Raw genomic sequence first — 16,944 nt, forward strand, 5'->3', positions numbered from 1 at the left:
GGCCATTTTAAAGATATTATATATCATATTGAATATTATTTTATAACATTATTTACTTTAGATGTTTTACTATTTTTTAAGTAGATTTATTTTAGCCTTCAAACTGTAACAAAGTCTACTGAGTGAATTTCACTGTTAGCCGCTGTTTTCTGTTGTAATGGCGCCACCTGGTGGACATCAGTGGTAACTATAAACAAAAAGGATGGCGTCACACGCCTGACACAGCAGCCAAGACGTCATCACACTGCGCCTCACCACACGCTTTAACAAATGTTGAGCTGACAGCGAGTTGTGTAGATTTCGGTTCTCAGGTTTCAGATGAAATGTCGGTGTTTCACGACGAAGTAGAGATCGAGGACTTTGAGTATGACGAGGACTCGGAGACGTATTATTTCCCCTGTCCCTGCGGAGACAAGTTCGCCATAACTAAAGTAAGCAACTGAAGGCTAACGGCTAACAGCTAACCCTCTGCTTCTGTGTTGTGTAACAAGTCGGGACTTTAGAGGATAATTAACTCAATAAGATTATATTTTTAATTAAAGAACCCACTTATTTTAGACTAGCAAGCGTCCTTTTGATTCTCTAGCAGCGGTTCTACCTTCAGTAGCCCTGATTTATCGTGTTTTGCACGGCTGGACTTCATACCAAACTCCTTTCCAAATATCATGCCATTGTAAGTTATTCCTCTGCAGCCTCACATTAACGTAATGAAAATATTTTAAGAGGTTTCGCTAATCATCGGGAGCTTCTGGTGAATTCGGCATATGTACCATCTCTTCTTCATCCCTGAATGTTTTACAACACAATACAATATTTAATAGTGCGTGTCGCTATCTTGTTAAAGGTTTGCCAGATGATTAGGACATAATTAGTAACATTTTCAGTGGAGTATGGTTTGTTTTTAAGATCTATTCTTTTCTCCCCACCCTATTTCTCCCTCCTTTTCTTCTGGAGAAAATGAACTGTAATTTCTGTTGTTACACCAGGATCATTGGACAGTTTTACTGTATATCTATCTATCTATCTATATATATGTATATGTATATATATCTGTAACTGAACGCGTGTCTGTGCTCTTGCTGTGTTTGTAAAGGAGGACCTGGAGAACGGGGAGGAGGTGGCGACGTGTCCGAGCTGCTCCCTCATCGTTAAAGTCGTCTATGATAAGGTCAGTAAACAGACACCTGAAATACACTTCAAGAGGGAACAAGAAAGTAGAAGAAGTCCAAACACTGACAGGAAGTTTCCATGAACTTCATGTTTTATGTTTCAGGAGTTGTTCATGTCCGGAGAAATCATCGAAGCTCCGTCATCGTCATCAGAAACCAAACTGGAGCTGGTTCAGTCCTGACCCCCCCATCGGCAAAACCTGGACTGCACCTTTAAATGCACCTTATTTATTCAGAGAGAGAAAAAATGGAGAACAACACAGTGGAGTTTACATTTTAACTTCTTCTTCTGTGGTTTTTGGGCGTTTTAGCTCAATCTTTAGAAACATTTTTAACATCGTTTTATAGATTTTTAAAACGTTTTCTTCCATCGTTTCTGACAGTTAAATTATTGGAGTGCAGTGATTTGAAAAGATGGTGCGTTCACGTGCTGCTGGGAAACATCAGACTCTTCAGTGGAAACAAACGGCTGAAATCATCAGTTTGTGCTTCTGGAAATAACAAGATCTGTAAATATGTCTCATATTACAATATTAACTCCTATTTTATTTTAATTAAAACACATCAAACAGTCTGTGATTCAAGTGTTTTTCCATCAGAGACATAAATGGACGTCAACGAGCTCAAACAGCATGTTGTTTTCTTTCCTGTTGATTCATTTCATTTGTTTAAAGTCACATTTTAAACCCAGAAAGATTAATTTAGTTTCTTTCACCAGTTAATCTTTCAACACCAAAACCAACTGTGGGGTGGTTACTCTTCAACTTTCATTTATTGTATTTTATTTGATGTTTTTAATAAAAGACTATAAAAATAGAAAATTGCTATACAAAATCAGAATATAAATTCTAATAATTATGTTATTAAAAAGCGGGTGCATTATAATAACTAAATAGAAATAAATTAATAACCAAGTAAAATACAAAATAAATATAAGTATGTAAAATGAATTATAAAAGAAAATATGAAAAAAGATAAATAAGATAATATAAATATAAATAAGATATAATAAAATAATGAAGAAAACGAATAATGATAAAGTACAAATTAAAAATGTGTTACTTATAAATAATAGGCAGAAATATATATATATATAGAATAAAATATAACAATAGCATGAAACAAATGAATAATAATAGATTGTTGATTTAAATATATTAAAATAATAAACTAAAATCAAATATAACACGTAAAAGAAATAAACAATCATCAGATTTAAAATAAAAAATTTCTGGAGAGTTTTTGGAAGTTGGTGTGACGTCACGCGGCCTGTCTGCGATGACGACTGCAGGGGGCGGGGACGTCACATCATCCAGCGCTCCAGCGGCAGCAGCTGCTCACATGAACCGACAGGAGCGGGGGGGCCTCCGGTCTGATGTCTGCAGAGAACCGGCTCACCTTAACGGTCACCGGGACTGAAACCGTCTCCGTTAAACCACCGGGAGGATCCGCCGCCGCTGTCAGAGCTCCCCGGACCGGTTCCTCCTACGCTCTGCTCCCGGGAGAACCACCGAGGTAAGCGGCTCCGGAGCAGCGGAGCGGCAAACTTGGCTCTGTTCGTACCGGGACCGGGGGACGGTGTATGAACCGGAGGTTACCGGGTCTGTTCGGACCCGAGTGGGTTAAAGTCATGAATGAAGAGCCGGTTAAAAGTGTTTAAAAGAGGCTGCAATCCGGTTCAGGTTCGGGATCAAGTGAAGGTTTGTGCTGCTCTTTGTGTCCCAGCAGCGACACAAACATGATGGAGAGGAGACCTGGAGACAGTATCCGGGTCTCCATCCCGGGTCTCGAACCCGGGTCTATCCCTAATGCAGCACGTGAACATGTCTGTATATATCCGTCATTTACTCACAGCTTCAGGGTCGATTCTTATTAAAATGTATTTTAAAAACCAGAGTTGGTCTGAAATGAGATTCTGGTTTCTGTGGTTTTCTGTGGTTTTCTGTTCGTAACGTGTTCAAAACAACTTTCAGACAAACGGAATCAGAAGAGTTCCAGAACATTAACGAGCTCTTTATTTCTCTGCAGCCCAGAAAACCAACACTTACTGAAAGTCCACACGTTTGTTCTCGAGTCCAGAGAAGTGAGAGCAGGAGTTAAAGGTGTCTGTGCTGTCACATCAAGACCAGGTCCCACAGTCTGAAGTAAACCCAGAGACACCTGGATCAGTTTAGTCTTTGACCCCCCTTTATGACACGACCTCATCATCGTCATAGGTCATAGTGATGTCATCAGACCTGTGTTACTAACTAATGAAAGACTCGGTCCAAGTGCATCATGGGAAATGTAGGCTCCAGTGTTTTTATATTTAAGATTTTGTTCCTCATGTTTCCCTGAAAGCTGCTTCAGTCTCAGCTCTACCTTTAGCTTCATGCTAACACAGTGTGCTAACAAGCTAACTTTAGCATACTAACATGCTAAAGGAACAGCTTTTAGTGAAATGCTCTTCTTCTCTTCCTGTCTGAGAGTCAGTTGATGTACAATAAATATGAAGCTACAGCAAGCAGCTGGTTAGCTTAGCTTAGCATAAAGACTGGAAACAGGGGGAAACAGCTAGCCTGGCTCTGTCCACAGGTAACAGAATCCACTGGTTAACCTGATATATCTGTATGCCTGCCTGGTTCTGTCTGACCTTCGGTGTATCTTTGGTCAGCGGTGCGGCGGCGCCTCCATGAACGATGACGGAGGAAACCATCGTGATCGCCAAGTGGGACTACGAGGCCCAGCAGGAGCAGGAACTCGACATCCGGAAGAACGAGCGCCTGTGGCTGCTGGACGACTCCCAGACGTGGTGGAGAGTCCGGAACGCCGCCAACCAGATGGGCTTCGTCCCATCCAACTACGTGGAGAAGAAGAACAGCCTGAAGAAAGGCTCGCTGGTCAGGAACCTCAGAGACACACTGGGTGAGTTTCTGTTGGTGCTTTTAACTAGAACAACTTCAGCTGACAGGATTCATTTGGTGAAATCATAACACTAAGGTATAAAAAAGGTTTCAATCAGACAGAAAGTTCTAATTAAAACTGTTTGAGAGTTAATAAAACTTAATTAACTTCATGACAAGTAACTATTTCTCTTTTACAGCTTCATTAAATGGATTTTGTGGGTGGTTGCTAAGGTGTTACTAGGCAGATAATCAGCATTTAAAGATCTGAAACGGTGACTCTGGATTAGGGGACCCCTGTTGGTCCCTGGACCTGTGCCTGGCAGCCCGTTCAGTAATCCAGCCGTGGTCTTAAGAATCATTTATCTTTAATTCAGCTTTTAAGTTTGATGAAGTTTGACAAGCGTCACCCTAAACAACCTGAGAGATTTTAAAGACGCACAGCACATGATGATGATGATGATGATGAACTGTGACTGGTGGCTGTTATGGATTGAAGTCAAAGGTGGTTGTTTTCCAGAGAGCGATGCCAGACCCCCCTCGCTGTCCTCCAGGCCGATCTCTTCCTGTTGATTTAAGACACTCAGAGGTTCATTAAGTTTCAACAGTTTGACTGACTGAGAGCAGCTGACTGATCTGGTTACGTATATGATGATGACCATGTATTGATTTGGTGATTTCTGCTTTTGTTGCCCTGGGTTTCGTCTCTTAGGCTACAGAGAGGAAGACCTGCGCAGCTGCTCTGAGTGTCAGCTGAGAGGACAAGTGCTGAAAACTCTTGAGGGAATTAGCTTGGTCAGTTAGCTACAATGGTTAGCTGAGCAGTTAGTATGCTGTAGAGCGGCATAGCACATTAGCATTGCGAATCAATACCTGGCCTCTCCTGTGCTAATTATGCTCCCAGCTTGTACTCCTGAAGTGTTCGCATCCTCTCTGAGCTGTGAAAGTGCGTTTAACTCAACATGTGCCTCACTCTCTTCCTGTCTGCTCTGAAACATGAGCCTGCTCATCATTTATGTATCTGTGCTGAGTAAAAACAAACGAGGCCTCTTGTTTTTCCAAACATCAACCTCTCCGTCCTCTCTCCCAGGCCTCGGAAGGACCAAGAGGAAGACCAGCGGCCGTGGCACTTCTCCGACGCCCAGCACAGACGAGTACCCATCCAATGGCAGCGCTGGAGGTTCCCAGCGCATCTACGACCTCAGCGTCCTGGTAGTGGTTAAGTTTGCTTACAAGGCCGAGCGCGAGGACGAGCTGACTCTGGTGAAGGGGTCACGGGTGGTCGTCCTGGAGAAGTGCAGCGACGGCTGGTGGCGGGGCAGCTCGGGCGGACAGGTCGGCTGGTTTCCTTCCAACTACGTGCTGGACGAAAACAGTGGCGAGGTGGCGTCTGTTGACCCCGGTTACCAGACAGTAGAAGGGGCGATGATGGTGTCAAACAGCCAATCAGCCGGCAGCAGTGTCCTGCACACCGTCCAGGCATTGTACCCGTTCAGCTCTGTGACGGAGGAGGAGCTGAACTTTGACAAGGGTGAGGTGATGGAGGTGATCGAGAAGCCAGAAAACGACCCGGAGTGGTGGCGGTGCCGCAACACCGGCGGCCTGGTGGGCCTGGTACCAAAGAACTACATGGTCGTCCTGAGTGACAGCAGCTCGCTGTACACGGGGCCGGCTCATAGCGGCAAGTTTGCTGGCAAGGACTGGTACTACTGCAACGTGACACGGCATCAGGCCGAGTGTGCGCTCAACAAGAGGGGGCTGGAGGGAGACTTCCTGGTACGAGACAGTGAGTCATCGGTGAGTATCGAGCCGTGGATTTTGTCGTCGTCACTTACAAACATGTTAAGAAGAGTTACGTTCATGTCCAGTGTGAACAGGAGGAACGATTACAGGAAGAAAACCCTGTTTCAGTGTTCATGTGTGTGCCTGACGGTTGTTTTAAGACAAACGGGATAAAATGTGAACCTGTCCTTTAAATTTAAAACCATTTTTGCATCAATATGTTGAAAATGATTTTGATCACGTACTGTACAGTGAGCTTTGTCTCCATCTAGTGGCAGTTTGACTGTAACTACATGACTACAAGTAAAGTTCAGTTGTTGATTCATCGTCTCCATTTTCTGTGTCTCTGTTTGGCTTTTTCTTTTCTCTTTCTTTATCTTTATCTTATGTTTTAATTTAATTAATTTATATTTTTCTCCCTGCTCCTTTTTCTTGTGTTTCCACCTCCTTCCCTACCTCCTATTTTCTTGTGGTCCTTTCTTTCTTTCTTCTCTTTTTGCTGTTCTCTTTTTCTTGTTTCCTCTTTCTCTTTGCCCTCTTTCCTGTCCTCCCTCTGTCAGCCGAGCGACTTCTCCGTCTCCCTGAAGGCCATGGGGAAGAACAAACACTTCAAGGTCCAGCTGCTGGACGGCGTCTTCTGCATCGGCCAGCGGCGTTTCTCCTCCATGGACGAGCTGGTCGAGCACTACAAGAAAGCTCCCATCTTCACCAGCGAGGACGGCGAGAAGCTCTACCTGGTCCGACCTCTGCCGTGACCTTTGACCCATCAACAGAGGTTTTGTCTTGTGGTCGGATTTTATTGCAACAGTTTTCAGACATTTTTATAAACACTCCACAGATATCTTCAGGTCTGGTTTGGTCCAGTTTGGTCTGGTCCTGTTCTAGTAGCTCTTTGCTCAACTGATTTGGGGGAAGCTCTTGAGAGTTCAGCTGGTTTTTGGACCTTGAAGACAAAGTCCGGTCTAAATCCCCCACCTTCTGTTTGACGTTTCTCTGTTTTAATGTATTTTACAGAAGCCCAGAAGACTCAACTGGTTCCAGAACTCAACTTTTCATCCATTTAGACAAACAAACCCAACCGCTGCCTTCTTGTCTGGTTTTGTCGAGTCCTGCTGGTTTTAACTCAAAATTTTGATAAGGTTTGATGAATTCTGCTCACTCAAGACGAAAATAAAGACAGTGAGACTCTGCAGACCAAATCTAGTCCAAGTCCACAACCTTCTGTTTTTTCAACCTTTATTCATTTTAGAGAAACCCAGAAGGCTCCACAGGTTTCACTAAACTTGTCAGGCATTAACACTGTTCATTTAGTGAGGAAACTGAACACTTTGAGACGCTTTGGTGCTCAGAAGTCAGCTGTTTCCTTTCAAAACTGCTACATAACCAGAGTTTGCCTTCACCGCTTCTGTTCCCTGTGGCTGGTGGTGCCACGGATTGCTGCTTTTTCAGACTTTCTACTTGTGATTTTGCCTTTTTCTTCCAACTTTGAACCATCTAAAAAATGTGTATTTTCCACATTTCTTCCCATGGTGTGACAGTCCTGGACCAGGGCGTGGTGTTTTTAGACAACCACCACACCACAGATCCCAAAAGATCAGTGTTGTGGTTTTAGATGTTGCATCTCTTTCTAGCGTGAATGAATTTCTTCTAGGCTTCTCTGCAGCTCCTCTCTTAAAAATTCACCTAATATGATAATAATAATAAACTTTATTTATACAGCACCTTTTCAAAACAAATTGCTTCATGTGGAAAAAAACATGACAACGATTTTAGAAGTGAATTAAAAGATTTTACTGGTTCTCTAAACTTCTGCAAAATCCCCAAATATCCACTACACCAATATCAGTGAAAGTCTAGATTCAGTTGTAATCTTTATTTAAATGAGAGAAAAGTGAACTGAGCTGTTGTTGACATGTCGACATGTTTTCATGACTGGGCTGTGAGAGAACACTTCTGATTAAACTTCAGTTCAAGTGAATGTTTCTGATTTGATCGATTAGGTGTAACTTCTCATCAATATGGGCGTCAGTACACACCACAGGGAGAGTCTCCTCCTGTTAGAGAAACATTCTTACTGAATAGATCAGAAATCTTTCATGTTGTTGGAATAAATGAATCAATGAACTTTGTTCAAAATAATTGAAAGTGATTGAAAAGATTCCTCATTTTCTTTGTAAACTTCTTCCACTTCCAGTCCTTTCAAGATGGAAGCTGTAATCATTAAATGGTGGAGATGCTGTTGACTCTCTGTCATGTTGAGTTTTGAATTCTGGCTCTTGTTCCAATAAAAGCAGAAAGTTACTGTGAGTGTGTTTGTTGTCTTTCTCAGGTCAGGACTACTGAGCTGATTCAGCTGACAGATACAGTACATGGACAAAGGTTTGTGGACGCTGTTGTCCATAAAGACATGTTTTTTTCCCAGTTTGGTGTTGAAGAACTTGGATGTACTGCGCAAAGCCCAGACCTGAACCTCGTCTTCAGAGCTGGACCTCACTGATGCTCTGATGTCTGAATCCCTGCAGCAGGTTCAACATCATACAGCCTGAAACAATACAACAGAAAGCCCAAATAATAACAAAAGCTGTAGAGAGTCCCGACTTTTATGATATTCATGAGTTTGATAAGAAAAATACATTCCAGGACTCTGAAATTAAATTAATATAGCTTCAAAAACCTTTTTCTGAACATTGTTCAGCCTGTAGAAGAAATAACTATGAAGGAAATTACACACCAGAATAACCTTAAAAATGAGAATGACAACATTATAATAATACTGATAAAATAGATCAATAACAGTAATATAAAATATGAATAATAAGACAGTGCTACAGAGACTTTATGTGGCATTTATTTGAATGATTTTCTACCTTGTAGGGATCTTTATGATGACGTAGTTCAAACCAAATAACGTTACATTTGGGTTCAAAGTTGGAAAATGGTGATTTATATGTGAGGACTTTGTCCAGAAATAGAATCCAGTCTGTGATGGGCTTTACGGCCTGTGTGCGTGCGTGCGTGCGTCTGACGTGTTGGTGACGCCGACGCCGACGCGGTACGTCACATTCCAACGTTTCTGGTCGAGTTGGCTTCAGAGGATTAAAATAAGAGTTTAAAACACATTCATACAAGTTTCGGCCTGTAGACAAACATCCGAACCAACATGGGCGGTTTAACGAGGTCAGTGAAAGTCTCTCAATATAAAGACTATCATAGACTTTACTAGTTCCAACTGTAGGCCCACTTAGCTAAGCTAACAGTTAGCCATGTTGTGTTAGCTAACGCGAGGAGAAGACAGGAAGTTAATCTTTGTTAAGTTACGTCAGGTGACTTTAAGGAGCCTCATCAAGCTTAAACACTTCAGAGGCCCAAAGAGTGACGTCATGACGCTGGGTTAACCAGCTAGTTAGCTTGTTAGGTTACTTTAACTAACTTCAATATGTGACTTAAGAGGCCTCAAGCTCACGAGGTGTAAAAAGTTTGTGCTGACTTCAGGTCAGATATTAGTCCAGAGCAGATGTCAGAGTAAAGTAAGTTGTGTGTCTGAACGCTGAAGGAAATGTGACCTGCTGAACATTAAAGAGCTAGTCACTGGTCTGCGGGGGGGGGGGGGGGGGGGGGGGGTCCTGTCACTTCCTCGTTTGCAGAAAGTTGACCTGTTTTTGAACAGAACTTCCTGTCAGTCAGAGTCTTCAGCTGCAACACATCTGCTCACAGCTAACAGTTCTTTACATCATCATCATCATCATCATCAGTTCATCTGCTGACTGTCTTCATATCTTCTCAAATATTCCATGAAGTGTCAGAAATCAGCCACAGCCCAAGCAGACACAGTCTCGCTTTGTCTTTGTCCAACTGCCCGAAACCCGAAGACATTTAATTTAATATCACAGAAGACAAAGAAAACCTGAAAATGTCAAAGAACATTCATTACATGCACTGAATCCGTTGAGTCTGACGTGAGGACGAAATGATTTATTCACTTCTGTGTCTCCACAGGTTCGGGGAGTTTCTGCTGTGGATGCTTTTGGTTTGCAGAGGTGAGTTTATCTCAATATAAATATATGTTTTCCTGTTTTATTGAACCAGAAAAGTCTGGGGAGAAAACATGCCAACCACCACACGGTGGCGCCACTCATTGTGTAACAAAGACTAAAAACGTCCACTGTACAAAGTAAACTCTCACACATGAGGAGCCTCTGCTGATTTTATTGTCTTTGTGTTTGAATGTGAAGCAGATTTCTGTTGTGTTTTCTATTTCTAATCTCACCACAGGGGAGCTGTTGTGGAGCTTTTGATCATATCACATGATCTTCATCAGCAGACGGGAGCTATGCAGCTGTGGACGTTTAACATTAAAGTGCTCAGAAAAGATCTGCCCCTCCATCTGCTGAGGAAGACCATGTGATGTGTGATCAACAGAACAGCTACTGAATGGACCTTGAGGTGAGATCGTTTTGTAAACGGCCGTTTCAAAGATCAAGAGTGAACTCCTTAGAAGTTGTATTTTCTTGAGATTTATTTCCATCTTCAGATTCACACGAGATGTTTGTTTGGTGTTAATGGTGCGACCTGATCGATTGAATCACTCGTTCAGTCGGGAAAACACACATTTCTGGAGAGTTTTAAATACCAGAAACCACTTTTGTCGTCTCACAGTGAGCTGCCAGGTTAAAGTCCAGGGTTTTGTCGGAGACACCGTCCTGCTGCCCTGCTTCTACAACGAGGACGACCCTCTACCAAAGACTGTCTCCGTCTTCTGGAGGGACAAAGACGACAGCAACGTGTTGGACATCATCCAGAATGTACCAGACCTTTCGACCCAGAACCAGAAATTCAGAGGTCGAGTGTTGAGTTTCCTGGATCAGTACAAGGAGGGAAACTTCTCCATCGTCTTGAACAACGTCCAGCGGTCAGACAGCAGCCCGTACGAATGTCACATCCCAGAGGTGGACTTCGAGCAGCACGTCTCACTCACTGTTTCAGGTCTGTACGACTCGGGGACGCCTGAGGTGTACATGATGGATTTAACAGTCAAAGGGCTCCATCATCATCACCTCCACATCAGCTGTAAACTAAAGAATTCTGATGAGTTTGAAAGAAAAACGTTCAAAACATAGAAACAACAATTGAAACTGAAACTCTTTCAGCTTTCAGTCGTGTAAAAAAGTAAATCTCTTGTTAAATGTCTGAAGTTTTAAAGAGCCGAGTAATCAGCCCGGCGTTACAACACTTGAAAGAGCCTCAGCTGATCCAGGATCCTGTGCTGACTGTTTGTGTTCATGTTGCAGGTAGACGTGTTGAAGTAGCAGCAGCGACGCCTCCTGGACCATCAGGTGGTGCTGCGGTAACACCGCACCCCCTCCTCCTGATCCTGCTCTCTGTTCCTCTGTCTTTGTCATTCAGTTCTGTTCGAACTTAAAGATTTCACTACGACACAAACAGTCTGGCAGCTTTGAGAAACATTTCGCTGGGCAACACAATGAAGAGTTCGGCTCCAAAAAAGAATTTAATTTCATGAATGAAACAACCTCTGAAGTCTCAGCTCTCTGCGAAAAAGAACCAGCGTTTAGTTTGACGCTGCTCAGTTCATCGTCCAAAGCCACTTCATTAGTTATTTATTATCCGACAACGTAGTGAACTAATAATGTTAATATTAGATATAGTAATGATAATATGTGCTTCTATTGACTGCTGTATACAAGCCGCATGTTTACATGGCTTCACACATATAATCAGTTGCTTTGGCGTGGAGTCATAATCAATATGAATATATCGTGTTTGGACTAATAGCTGCAGTTCATCTGGATGCTGGTTGGTCAGAGAGCTGCAGATGATTAACTTTTGGAGAAGAACTCTTCGCTGAAAGCCTGACGTGTGTTTCAAATGTTACTTATTTATTGAGTGAAGTTCCCAATGAAGAATTAAACGCTGACATGTAACAGTTTCATGTCAGGATAACGTTGATTTATTTATTTATTTTTACTTGAATCTGCAAAACACACCAAAGAAAAACATTTTAAAGTGTTCAAACTTGTTTCCAATAAGTTTCAAAATGTGAAAAAGATGGACGTAAAACCATTAAAATGACATCAGTACAAACATAAATATCTACATCAAACACAGCGTGTCTCTGAGCAGGAAACGTGATAAACATGTTGAACTCTTCCTTTAGGTCAATGTACAGAAGAATATTTTATGATAATTATAAGTGATTAATTGAAATCTAAATGTGTCCAATGTTACTCATCCATAACAAGCTATTTGAACACCGAGGCGAATATTGGATAAATTACCTCAACAATGAATCGATTGTTCTAATAATCGGACCGTGTTCCGTGTTCTCCATGTTTTGTTATTTTTTGCGGAAACATATTGAAGCTTTGTGCTGAAGTTTACGTGTATACTTTATATATAAAGTCAGCTACCGCCATTTCTGAGGGGAGGCTAACGGCTAATAGCTAATGTTACCTGTGTTGAAAGAAGCTAGCCGTCAGTCATGTGACCCTCATCTTGCTGAAGTGATGCTGCTGTATGGGCCTTCGAGCCCAGCCCGCTTGCATTATGGGAAATGTAGGATCTGGTCATGTATTTATTTATAATGTTGTAACTATTTTTCTTGATAGGATTTGTGTTTAATCTGTACCTACATGAGGAGTGTATCATGTTTTGTGCTAGAAGATTCATCCCGAGTTTCTTCCCTCTTTTACAGTTACATACGGTGGCCCTGAGAGCTCAAAACACAAACTAATTAAGAAAACAGTTTCACTGATGTGACAACACATGCAGCCATTAAGACGCGGAAACACAACCAAACGTGGACAGCTGACTTTAGTAAGGTCATGAGTCACAGACCATGGCAACCGCCGTGTCCGCCACCTTTTAGTGTCCCCTGGAAACGCTGTCCATTCTCACTTTGCTTTTCAAAGTGGAGGAAAGTCTTTTTATTTATGATTGACAGGATTTGTAGTAACATCTGTATATTTGAGTGTTTGAGCTGCAGACGGAAGTTTGTTTTATTCTGAAATAAAAGTTCAAGTTGAAGAAATGTTTCTTGTGAGTTTTTCTGCAGAAGCGACTTTGAGCCACAAGGTGGAGCCACTTCATCACATCATGTGACAGCTCTGACGTTCAGTCACTAAAACTTTGAAGTGAAGAAACTAGTACTGCTAGTACTATTATCACTACTGCTATTACTGTTACTCTGACACTATAACTACTGTTACTGTAATATTCTACAGGTGTAAAGTTACTGCTACTAGTCCTACTAACACTACTGCTACATTCCTATTGGACTGTTGGTAGTGGTACCAGTACTACTATTACTACCACCACTTCTACTAACTTACTATTACTCCTGTTACTATTATTACTACTGCTAACACTAACACTACTACTACTACGTTAACTATACTACTGCTACTACTAGTTTCAGTACTATTGTTATTAACCCTTCTGTCTACTAAACATATTACTTTACTGTCATTTTACTGGTACTACTATTATAACTTACTCATACTATTAAAGTTACTTCTCTACTACTACTACTCCTGTCAGTTCTTGTTGTCTGCTGCTGTTACTACCACTAGTACTACTACTAGCTCTGCTATTAATAAAACTACTCTTACCACCACTAGAGAATACTACACTAGACTACTATATAGATATTTGTATCACCAGTACTACAACTACTGATAGTAACGTACTGTTGCTATTAAAGTGACATCCTACTACTACTACTGTAATCCAGTTGTAACTCCGACTACTTGTACTTGTACATCTACTACAACTGCTACACGTTCTGTTGCTAGTGCTATTATGAGTACTAATGAAACTACCACCAGTAAAACTACTTTAAAATCTTTGCGCCTGCTTTCATGCCTGGATGGACATGAGTGTTTAAAAAATAAGCAGTACTACCCTAAGCATTGTTGTCGTACAGTGAAGGCAGCAGAATAATGGTGTTACAATCTGCTTTCAAATTCATTTAAAATATCAGCCCTCAAGAATCTCTCCTGAAAACATCTGAAAATTTGTTACATGGACACAAACAATGCCACAGCTTCCTGTAGCAGAGCGCAAACTGCGGTTGAAAGAGTTTCACTTCCGGTTGTTGATCGTCTGATGAAAGTTGGCGGTTTAACTCACCAGATCATGTCATCATTACATGGAGCACAATCACCTCCTTATGAAACGGGAAGTGAAGAGCACTTTGCTCACCATGAAGGAAGTATCAGTATCAAATCAGAGCAGCGCCGGGTTCCACACGGTTTGCTCTTGGTGCTGCACCTGATCATGGATCTGCTTTGGATGATCGGCCTGGTGTTTCTGGTTTATGCTGAGGCCCAGAACCTGACTGAGGTCAAGGGGGAGCTGGGTCAAAGTGTCACCTTACACTGCTCTTTGGATCCTCCAAACATCTACTGGTATGTGGAGATACACAGCCCGATCAGAGGGCTCATCGCCCGCACTTTCGGTATGAATCACAATGATACCAAGTACTTCGTTTATACCACTTTTAAAACCAAATATGTAGTCACGGGAAACAGACTTGTGATTACAAACATCACAGCAGAGGATTTCAGGCTTTACTTCTGTGCCAGGAAGCTAAATAACAGCATTATCTTTGAAAACCGTCTTCGCCTCATCCCAGGTAAGTACCTCAGTTTTTCAGAAATGCTTCTTTGGAAACTACGGAATTCACAAATGTACAAAGAAGTCTTTCGAGCTGAAGTCTCTTCTGTCACATATGTATTTTGTCATATTGTTTACTAATGAAAGGATTAATAGAAAGGTTGTATATACGGTTGTTATTGGAGGGAAGAATCTTCCACAGGGATACGCTACAAGTGAAAAATCGTCTTGTACTTAGCTCAGTAAGGCCTGAGTACGGCGTCTGAATTCTTTGGTCATCTTTGTGGCTATTCTTTTTCCAGATGTTCCTGTCACTCCGTCCACCAACGACCACCAACAGCAGCAGCACATCAGTAGCATATGGCAGAGTGAGCTCGTATACAGCTCGCTCGCCCTGAATGCCCTCCTCTTAGTGGTAATAGGTGAGTCTGTAAATACCAAGAGCTTCTGCACGTGCACTTCAGCTCAAAGGCATCATGTTTCTGTGCTGCTGGTACACAAGTGTAATAAAGATAAATGAAATTGCTAACTCTAATTACTGGATCATGTATCACAACAGTAAATCAAACCAGCAGTTCATTAATAAATCTTTCAGAAACCTTTCTGTTTCTGAAACCCTTTGACAAACCGTGATCATTTTAATAGTTAATATTATTTAGATTATTGGTATTATTATTGGTCACTCAGAATTGCATTGCTGTTGACCTTAAAACAAGACTGGCTTCTATGGAAAAAACAAAAGTTGACGTTAGCATTAGCTAAAAGTTCCCTTCATGTCTGACCACCACATCAACCTATATCAGTCTCTATGAAAGCTGGACTTTTTGTAATGTGAGGGACAGATGTTGTATACTGAAATCATTTCCAAACCTGGTATGTTGAAGATACAGCTGTAGGTGTGGTATCTTTGAATGTACGTTCAAGATATTTGCAGGTAGTTACCTCCTTGTGTTTCTGTTTCTGTTTTCTGAGTTTTGTTGTTTGTAGCTGAATGCAGCTGTCAGAGAATCTGCTGCTGGAGAATCAGAGCACTGCACAGAACTTAAAAATCGATTTCAACATTCATGGTATGAATCTCAGTGTGAAGTTATATTAGTTTGATGCTCTGTTGGCAGGTTTGGTTTTTACATCTCTGTGTTTGAAGAGGAAGAACTGCACCTTCCAGGTGAATGACCATTCATCTTTCACCTATGAGAACCCAGAGACCCTGGAGACACCGCAGGTAAACAACTGCTATCACTATCACTGCTAAGACAATGGCTGTTACCAATGCTACTGCTGCTACAACTGACACTCCTGCAGTATTACTTTGTAGTCCACCTTTTGCTCTTCCTCATTCTACTACTGCTAACAGCACTATCAGTAGTTCTACTCCTGTGCTGTACTTTATACTGTACTCAGTACTCCTGCTGTGTGTTTCAGTACGATGAGATCCAGCTCCCCACCTACAGAGCCCCCCTACCTGCCGATCCTCCTCTAGAGTGCATTTACTCCAAAGCTCAGCTTCCTCAAGCTACGCTGCCTGGACACTAACACCTGGGACACCTGGACGGTTACTGAACTCCTGGACGGTTACCGGACACCTGGATGGTTATTGATGGTACATGGACACTGGTCCACTCACCTGTAGTATTTATACAGATGGAAAAAAGATTCGAGAAGTGAGACGATGCCTGCTCCACTACCTCAGAGCAACAGTCTATGTAGACGAACCTGTCTTATTATGTCTGACAGTTTTGGTATTTCCTGACTGTTGACGTTAGGTGTTGTGGACTTGAAGATCGCTGAAACACATTTTGTTGATTCGCATGTTTTCCATCTCATGAAGCACGCTTGGTTGGACCACACCTGTTCAGGAACAGGTTTAAGTTGGTTGACCTAGAGTTTATGATGATAATGTCATCGTACTGTTTTTAATTTATGAAAAGCTTTCAGTTATGTGTTTGTATTTGTGTTTGTATTAGTTTCTTTCTTTGTAATTCATGGAAACTTGGTTGTTTTCCGCTGAGGAATTTGTAAATATAAGAACAACTCTCCCAATTATAGAAAAAAGAGCACTTTTGAAAATGAAAACCTTGTTAAAAATCATTTGTACCAGCTTTGAATAGAAACAACTGAGGACAATTGATTTTGTACTGCAGTTCATATCATGACCATTTATATTGCCAGAAGCTGAATGTTTCAACCATTCATTGATTACTTTTAGCTTTTTGTTTTAAATAAATAACAATACATATACAAAAAATCAGCATCAGATCAAACTGTAATTCTATTTGTGTGTGTAAAGACAAATATGTTTTGTTCGTTTGACAGGATGTCAGAGCGCAAACTGATGGCTTTGAGGCCGAAACTGAAAACTAAAGGTGTTCCTGTTGTCTACTGGAGAAGTTTTAATATCTGACTTTTATACACAGAAAAAACCCAAAGGAGACTCGAGTTTTGTGGTCTGACTTGTGTGCGATCAGTGGGTCTAACATCAG

The 16,944-nt window shown here is 41.6% G+C and overlaps 3 protein-coding genes, 1 long non-coding RNA gene and 1 pseudogene across 4 annotated transcripts; all 5 read left to right on the forward strand.

The window, feature by feature from the left end:
* LOC139306579 (protein NLRC3-like) overlaps nt 1–16,944 on the forward strand; it is a 204,095-nt pseudogene that overhangs the window by 94,130 nt on the left and 93,021 nt on the right.
* Nucleotides 290–1,723, forward strand: dph3 (diphthamide biosynthesis 3). The gene is made up of 3 exons (XM_070930493.1): nt 290–431; nt 1,094–1,168; nt 1,274–1,723. The coding sequence occupies exons 1-3, from the start codon at nt 324–326 to the stop codon at nt 1,349–1,351; spliced, it is 261 nt and encodes an 86-aa protein (XP_070786594.1). The 5' UTR covers nt 290–323; the 3' UTR covers nt 1,352–1,723.
* On the forward strand, nt 3,848–6,588 carry nck2b (NCK adaptor protein 2b). The gene is made up of 3 exons (XM_070930919.1): nt 3,848–4,073; nt 5,142–5,848; nt 6,394–6,588. The coding sequence occupies exons 1-3, from the start codon at nt 3,848–3,850 to the stop codon at nt 6,586–6,588; spliced, it is 1,128 nt and encodes a 375-aa protein (XP_070787020.1).
* LOC139306591 (V-set domain-containing T-cell activation inhibitor 1-like) lies at nt 8,885–12,866 on the forward strand. The gene is made up of 4 exons (XM_070930490.1): nt 8,885–9,010; nt 9,830–9,870; nt 10,490–10,816; nt 11,122–12,866. Exons 1-4 carry the CDS (start codon nt 8,994–8,996, stop codon nt 11,250–11,252), a joined length of 516 nt encoding a protein of 171 aa, XP_070786591.1. The 5' UTR covers nt 8,885–8,993; the 3' UTR covers nt 11,253–12,866.
* LOC139306598 (uncharacterized) lies at nt 14,138–16,838 on the forward strand. Its single transcript, XR_011599494.1, has 4 exons — nt 14,138–14,256; nt 14,767–14,886; nt 15,580–15,686; nt 15,887–16,838. It is a non-coding gene; the product is annotated as an uncharacterized lncRNA (long non-coding RNA).

The sequence above is a fragment of the Enoplosus armatus genome, chromosome 24 (genome assembly GCF_043641665.1).
Source record: "Enoplosus armatus isolate fEnoArm2 chromosome 24, fEnoArm2.hap1, whole genome shotgun sequence".
NCBI classification, from domain to species: domain Eukaryota; kingdom Metazoa; phylum Chordata; class Actinopteri; order Centrarchiformes; family Enoplosidae; genus Enoplosus; species Enoplosus armatus.

What these genes read in the sequence shown, in the direction of transcription:
- nck2b (XM_070930919.1), top strand. Translation starts at nt 3,848, where the DNA reads ATGACGGAGGAAACCATCGTGATCGCCAAGTGGGACTACGAGGCCCAG. An exon ending in GAACCTCAGAGACACACTGG is followed by an intron (nt 4,074 to 5,141) that starts GTGAGTTTCTGT and finishes CCTCTCTCCCAG; the next exon opens with GCCTCGGAAGGACCAAGAGG. An exon ending in TACGAGACAGTGAGTCATCG is followed by an intron (nt 5,849 to 6,393) that starts GTGAGTATCGAG and finishes TCCCTCTGTCAG; the next exon opens with CCGAGCGACTTCTCCGTCTC.
- LOC139306591 (XM_070930490.1), top strand. An exon ending in GATGCTTTTGGTTTGCAGAG is followed by an intron (nt 9,871 to 10,489) that starts GTGAGTTTATCT and finishes GTCGTCTCACAG; the next exon opens with TGAGCTGCCAGGTTAAAGTC. An exon ending in CGTCTCACTCACTGTTTCAG is followed by an intron (nt 10,817 to 11,121) that starts GTCTGTACGACT and finishes TTCATGTTGCAG; the next exon opens with GTAGACGTGTTGAAGTAGCA.
- dph3 (XM_070930493.1), top strand. Translation starts at nt 324, where the DNA reads ATGTCGGTGTTTCACGACGAAGTAGAGATCGAGGACTTTGAGTATGAC. An exon ending in ACAAGTTCGCCATAACTAAA is followed by an intron (nt 432 to 1,093) that starts GTAAGCAACTGA and finishes GTGTTTGTAAAG; the next exon opens with GAGGACCTGGAGAACGGGGA. An exon ending in TTAAAGTCGTCTATGATAAG is followed by an intron (nt 1,169 to 1,273) that starts GTCAGTAAACAG and finishes TTTATGTTTCAG; the next exon opens with GAGTTGTTCATGTCCGGAGA.